Here is a 7654-nt window from a genome sequence, read left to right on the forward strand (position 1 = left end):
TTTATCTTGATATTGATCAAAAGACAAGGTAGGCTGGGCGCAGTGGCTCATGCCTGTAATCCCAGCCCTTTGGGAGGCCAAGGCTGGCGGATCACTTGAGGTCAGGAATTCAAGACCAGCCTGGCCAACATGGTGAAACCCCGTCTCTACTAAAAATACAAAAATTAGCCAGGCATTGTGGTACACGTCTGTAGCCCCAGCTACTCAGGAGGCTGAGGCAGGAGGATCACCTGAGTCCGGGAGATGGAGGTTGCAGTGAGGCAAGATCACTGCACTCCAGCCTGGGCAACAGAGCAAAACCCTGTCTCAAAAGAAATAAATAAAAAAAGACAAGGTAAAAGAGAACTGTGTAATCTGAGCACATAGTACAAAATGGAAGACAAAAAAAGACAGGCTATTTTTCTGGGGCAGACTCATTTTGGCAGCCTAAACTGAACCAAACAGCATGGATGTTTTCCTTTCATCTTGTGAAGAATGATTGGTGGTAAAATTTGGTATTTTATTGATAACCAAGCAAAAGGAAAGCTAAAAATACCCTGAAGGAAGATTGAGTATTAGTTCTTGTATTTAAAGAATTGAATTATTAATGAGGTTATGAATGGAGTAGCCCTTAAGATTGTTTCTGGTATTATTACTAAATATAAAGAAAATTTAGTATGCTTATAGGATAAAGGAAAATGTCTATATTTACTGGAGAAAAATGAGACAAATTATGATGTTTAAAATATGTTAAAGAAGACAGACAAAACTTAGAAGGAATTAGTGTGATCAGTCATAGGAAAATAGATAAATTGTAATAGTTAAAGATGAGCCTATTTTCGATTGCCTTTAAAAAAAAACCATTTTAATGTTTCTATTTGAAGATAATGGTTATTATCTACCGTACTACAAGAGGGAAAGGAACAAACGAAGCACACAGATTACAGTCAGATTCCTCGACAACCCAAATTACAACAAGAATATCCGCAAAAAGGATCCTGTTCTCCTCTTACACTGGTGGAAAGAAATAGTTGCAACGATTTTGTTTTGTATCGTAGCAACAACGTTTATTGTGCGCAGGCTTTTCCACCCTCATCCTCACAGGGTAAGAATCCTGGTTGCTTACTCTCTGGTTTCCACTTCCCCACCTCCCATTTGCTTCTCAACCATTGCAGTCTGGCTTCCATCCCTACTGCTCCACCAAAGCTACTCTTGCAAAGGTCTCAGTGATCTTCCTTGTGTTAAATGTAATGGACATTTTTCAGTCCTTATCTAACTGAACCTCTTTGTATTTGACACTGTTGAGCATCTCCCTTTGACCTTTCTTGCCTGACTTCCTTGACACCATGCTCTCCTGGTCTCCTTGGGTGTGATGTGGATGCTTCAGGACCTGATCTTTCTCATCCTCTCAGTATTGTTGGTATTCCTCAGGGCTCCCTCTTTTCACTGTTCATCCCACAAACTCTCCTTGGATGGTCTTCCCTTCTTTCCCAGCTCCAATCTTCTTATATACTAATGGTTCCCAAATCTGTTTCTCTGGAACAGCTATCTAGTAAAGTGCTACACAGGCACTTCAGATGAGCCATATCTCAGACTGTCTTGATTTCCACTCCCATTCCCCTCCCCAGCCTATTCTAGCATTTTTCTCTCTCAAAGAAATGTACTGCCATATGCAGTCACCAAAGCCGTGAATCATTTTTCTCTCCCTTGTCAGTCACCAAGTTCTGTCAAATCCTTCCTCCTAGATATCTTCATACTTTTCTTTTTCTATGTGTCAGTTTTCATTTCCCCAGCACAAATACCATCATCACACCTCTCCTGAATCACTGAAATAGCCTCTAACTGGCCTCTGTGCCCCTAGTCCTGAGGCTTTCTCCAGTACGTTCTCTACACCCTAACTCTAGCTGCATTTCTGGGCTTAAAAACCTCTAATACCTGACCTTTCTCCCCATTGTCGTTAGGCTCAAGTCCAACCTCCTTAGAACATGCAAGATTCTGAATGATTCATACCCTGGCTGCTCATGTCCCGTCCTTCACTGGTACCCTAATCCCTTCCTCCCCTCCGCCATGCTCAGCCACTAGACTGAGCTTCTTTCAGTCTTCCCTGTAGACCATGCTCTCGCTGAGCCTGGTAGTGCACATCTGTCTAAGCTTGCCTTGGAACCTTGTTCCCTACCTCCTCTCCCTTCCCTCTCAAATAATTAACTCCCGGGTAATATCTTTTAGTTTGAAATTAGTTGACACGCCCCCCTGGGAAGTCATCTTTAACCTCCTATTTCTGAGTTAGATTTCCTGCCTGTGTTTACACTCTGTACTCCCCTTACTAGAGTATTTACTAAAATATTTAATAGGTAATTCCTAATTTCTCTCTCTACCTCTAGACTGTACATTCTTTTTTTTTTTTTTTTCAGAGACAGGGTCTCACTCTTCTCACTCTGTCTCTCAAGCTGGAGTGCAGTGGCACAATTTTGGCTCACTGCAACCTCCGCCTCCCAGGTTCAAGCAATTCTTGTGCTTCAGCCTCCCAAGTAGCTGAAACTATTGGCATGTGCCACCACACCTCGCTAATTTTTGTATTTTTTGTAGAGATGGGGGTTTTGTCATGTTGGTCAGGCTGGTCTCAAACTCCTGGCCTCAAGTAATCTGCTCGCCTCCGCTTCCCAAAGTGTTGGGATTACAGGCATGGGCCGCCACACCTGGCCTAGACTGAACATTCTTAAGGACAAGGACTAGTCTACACTGTTTACCACCATCTCCTTAGCCCCTTACACAGTGCCTGGCACATAATTGGAGCTCAGTAAAGATATGTTGAAAGAATCAGTGACTAAACAGGTGGCCCACAGTGCCCCCATTTGACCATAATAATTATTAATATCCTCTAAAAAATATTTTAGGAGATGTTGGTAAAGAAACATTGCCTAATTTAATTTCCTGTTATTAAAAGCATTTTTAATGCAATTTGTGAAATTGGTTGGGAAAGAAATCACTCTAGTTTTTTTGTTGTTGTTATTGTTATTGGGTTTTTTGTTTGTTTGCTTTTTTTTCTACCTCATTTTGTCAAAAGGAATCACTCTAGTCTTGCCCAGGAGTTTGCGTTTATGCTTACATGTGTGCACTGTCTTTCTCTTTATATCTAGTTGTATATCATGCTGTACATATGACATACCCACATTATAAAGAAACAAAATCCCCTCAAATACTGGAGGGATAGCAATGGGAAGATAAAGTTTTTTTCTTTTGTAATAAAGCAAAATGCTGCATTTTGTTTTCATAATGCTTTTATTTTTCTTGATGCTACTTGTGTATTTTTCAGTGTTGTTTATTTTATAACCAAAATCGTTAGCTAACTTCAGTTCAGCTTTGTACTGGTAGTGATTTTGTTTTTCACCTTATCAGCAAAGGAAGGAGTCTGAAACTCAGTGTCAAACTGAAAATAAATATGATTCTGTAAGTGGTGAAGCCAATGACAGTAGCTGGAATGACATAAAAAACTCTGGATATGTATCACGGTAAGAGTCTTATAAAATACAGCCATTTGAATCAAAGAAGAAATGACCTAAGATCTTGTTTAAATTTTTTAATGTGTAGATACCTAGAAAAATAAAACGTAGACTTAACCCTCAATAAATAAATAAATTCAAGTAACTTAAATGTATTAAAAGTGGTATATACCCTAAGAAAGATAAAAATAGAGTGTTACAGGAGTTTAGAATTTCAGCTACCAAATTAAGTTCTTATTCAAGTAACTTAGTTATTTAGGGCCTACTATGTACTAGGATTAGCATTTATAGTACCAGATAATAATTACTATGTTTATAAGATGTGATATAAGTCTCCACATGTTTCTGAATTCTCATTTATTTTCATTGTTTTATCTGTAATAGGAAGTAGAAATATAGGGAAAAACACTAATAGAACAGATAGTTTTTAAAAGCAGAAGGGGGAGATGGATTAGCTAAAAGTAGGCAGTTTAAATAAAAGTAAAATAAAAGTAGAGAAGCTATTACAATCTCTCAAGTATAAAATGTAACCTTTGATGCATTGTGGTAACTATAAATGGTGTCATGGTCTATTTTTCGTATTACGTGGATTATACCTACTTTTCTCTTTGTCTTGATAGCATACTTCTTATCACTTTAGTGATATGGGGACAAGGAAAAGACGTGGAACTATACTGCTTAATATCTAGGGTAATGATTTTATGGCAGAAAAGATTGAAAATAATAGATAAATATCTATATTAGGGCCCTCCAAGGAAACAGAAACGACAAGATGTGCATATATACCTTATACATAGGCATATATCTATATATATCTACTTCTATATAGATAGAGATGCACAAGCATATTCACAACAAATTAAGGAAATACTTGTGATAATTACAGTCCTCATTTTTGTCACCTGTCACGTGGTCACAGCTGGTATTTATAAGTACCTTCTTCCCCTATCTATCCCATATTCCCTTTCCCATCAGAGAACACCTCAGTTGGTTGTAATTCTTTATTTGGTAGGGTGACCCAAATCCACAGTCCTGAAGGGTCTTAGGAGACTGGTGGTTCTGCCTGGATTGAATTGTTATAGTTTTCCATTGATTTTAATCACAAGGCATGATGATACAAAGAGATCCCTAAGGGATTTCGTGTGTTTCAGACCTACTCTTTCTTACACCTCCACTGTGAAGCAATACTCCAGTTTCCCCTTGGTAGTCAGGATCAGTCACCCAGCCAGCACAGTAGCTGTCTTCTTTGTTGATTCAAAGGCATGAGGAGTTCAAAGTTGCTGTTGTATCTCCTGGTGGAAGTGTTCCTCTCTCTTAGACGAAGACCTCTAGGCCAGCCAAACATAAGTTCACAGGAACAGAAAGCAAAAATGTTGCTAATAGATCACTAGGGGGTAATGGTGGGTGATGCCACTCCCATTTCCATTCCTTGATAACCCTGGACCTGTACATACTGGCTATGGGAGAAACCATGCTACAATATATTAGACACTGATTCAGAGCATATACAGCTTTCTGGAGAACCTTCCCCTAGCCCTGCAAGGCACCTACCTGGCAGTGTAATGGAGTCTTCAAAAGGCCATTCTACCTTTCTATCAAACCAGCTGCTTCAGGATGATGGGGAGCAGGTAAAACCAGTCAATTTCATAAACAAAGCAAAATTTACTAGGTGATTAACAAATGCTAAAGGCTACTTTAATACCCTTGCTAATAAAAATACTAATATATCAGTGACTGTCAACACCAGCAGGCAGTGAGAGAAAGAATAAAGAATCCAACAACTCCCATGAGGTAGTCTACTACTGAAGTCATTCATTGTTCATTAAACATTTATTCTGAACAGCTGTGTGCAGGACAATAATTCAGGCTTTGGGAGAATTAAAAGACCACTCCTATCCTGGAGAAACTTAAAGTCTATGGGAAAGATACTGCTGGGTAAAACAAACATATAAGAAGAAAGTCATGAACCAAATCACTAAATCTGTGATGATCTAGGAGGGCATCATAAGTGAAGTCATATTTGAACTGAATTTTAAATTGTGAGAGTTCGGCAAGTAGAGATGAGGTTTGGGGAGTAGAATAAATGCGGTATCATGAATAAAGATGTATTTGTCAGGCTGTTGTCAAGAAAATTAGAATAATATACTCAAAACTGAATTAGACTTAAGTCAGTTTTTCTTTAACTTTATTCAATATGAAGAATGCAGCTCTTGAGTCTTTTTTTTTTTTGTATGGGAGTTCTATAGAATACCTAATGTTTTTTGGTGGCAACGATGTTCTAAGCACTGTTAGGAATATAATCTCTGCATTCAGTCATGAGTTCAAATCCCACCTCTGTCATTTATCAGCTGACAACTTAGGCAAGATGATACTTACATTTCTAGGGTCTGTAATAACATAAGGGTGTTACTCTTTTTAGAAGATAATCCATTTTTATATAGGTGTTTTCCTTAATATAGGAAGATAATTCAGTTGGCCCTCCAGGAGTAGGATATGAACTTTGTGAGCTTTTGCAGTTGGGGAGACAGATTTGTACTGAGGTACCTTGACTGGCTATTTTTAGGAATACAGATTATTACTCTTCATTTTCTATGAAAGGAATTGGCCCATGGAACGTTGCAATCTATTGCTTCTCCTTAATTCCATGCTTTAACCAGCTGAGGCAACTACTAAATTAATGAGTATGTAAGTCATAAAGTAATTAACTTACCCTTATAAGGGATATCAGACATAATCTAATTTATTCATTTATTAATTCATGCATTTATTCAACAGACATTTGTTAGACTTTCGGTTTGTCAGGTAGTGCCCACCCTTTGGAAATACAAAGAGAAACAAGAATGGTTTTCTGCATTCATGGCCCCCACAATACAGTGGCGGTGGGAGAAGGGAGCTGCTTACAAATAATTGCAAAAAATTAAGGTTAAGTTTAAATACTTCAAAGTATTGTGTGAAGAGTGTTATGGGAATGTTGAGACAGGAGTCTAAGAAAGCCTTACAGAGGTGGTGAGACGAGCAGAATGAAAGAAGAATAGGGTTCATTAAGCGCACAGAGGAAGGGCCATCCCAGTGGAGCAGACAGCAGAAGCAAAACCTTGAATTGTGAGAGAGCATGGTGCAAATTGACTGGATTGTACAGTGCAGGTCAGTGAAGTCAGCACTAAAGGGAGAAAAAGCCTGCTTAGTGGAGGCCCCGTGAGTGACAGATGGTGAGTTGGCTTCTGTCTGACTTGGTGCCTCCAGTGGTAAGTACACTGACTCATGAGGCAACCCAACCCATGTCAGCTTTGGTTCCTAGGAAGGTTTATGGCTAAAATAGTACCTGGGTAAAATAGGATTGATTAAATTTTTCCCATAAAATTTACAGGTAATTAGCTAAGATAAAACCACATTTTCTGTAATTGAGTACAAAATGTCACAGAATGTAAAAGATACGAGAATTAGGAATATGATATTTTGGTAGATGATAGGAAGTATTGGACAGCATACATCAGTGGTGCAATAGCTGTAAGAACAAGTGATTAACAAATGACTCCTAATTAAACACATCTTTTTTATTTTTAATTTTTTTCTAGGAAACGTAAGAATGTGTTTGCTTCATTTATACAAACAGAAGAACTAAAAAATGCGTTAATCAAATTATACTATTTATTAAGATGAGTTCTATGAGTTCTATGAGTTTATACATTTTTATGTGTCATAAGATTGAACTGATTTTCACCTTACCACAAAATTTAGAACTATTGCAAACCTTTATAAATTTTACCTCTTTTTAAAGATATCTAACTGATTTTGAGCCAATTCAGTGCCTGGGACGTGGTGGCTTTGGAGTTGTTTTTGAAGCTAAAAACAAAGTAGATGACTGCAATTATGCTATCAAGAGGATTCGTCTGCCCAATAGGTAATGGGTGGTACCTTTAGTAAATTGAAATCAGCACAGTGTGATCTAATCTCATGGGTAAAATATCCTTCTTAGTGTACTCTGTAAACACCATAGAAAACACAGTTTCAGACCTTTCAAATCTTAGGTTCTAAGTGCTGCCAATTAACCAGCTGTCTAAAAGTTGTTATCTATATAGGTTGCTTTCTATCTACTTTTAAAATATGCCCTTGTTTTTTATTATTAACTCAGGACTTTCGTTTAGTGGCTTATAATAACTAGACTTCAATAAATT

General features: G+C 38.0%; 1 protein-coding gene across 3 annotated transcripts in view; it reads left to right on the forward strand.

The window, feature by feature from the left end:
- The window catches only part of EIF2AK3 (eukaryotic translation initiation factor 2-alpha kinase 3), an 84631-nt gene that overhangs the window by 52794 nt on the left and 24183 nt on the right, over positions 1 to 7654 (forward strand). For all 3 annotated transcript variants that reach the window (XM_011999824.1, XM_011999822.1, XM_011999823.1), the window contains 3 exons: positions 864 to 1084; positions 3376 to 3488; positions 7258 to 7380. In XM_011999824.1, coding sequence (XP_011855214.1) covers positions 864 to 1084; positions 3376 to 3488; positions 7258 to 7380 — 457 coding nt within the window. The remainder of the gene's footprint in view (positions 1 to 863; positions 1085 to 3375; positions 3489 to 7257; positions 7381 to 7654) is intronic.

The sequence above is a fragment of the Mandrillus leucophaeus genome, unplaced genomic scaffold (genome assembly GCF_000951045.1).
Source record: "Mandrillus leucophaeus isolate KB7577 unplaced genomic scaffold, Mleu.le_1.0 Scaffold602, whole genome shotgun sequence".
Classification (NCBI taxonomy): domain Eukaryota; kingdom Metazoa; phylum Chordata; class Mammalia; order Primates; family Cercopithecidae; genus Mandrillus; species Mandrillus leucophaeus.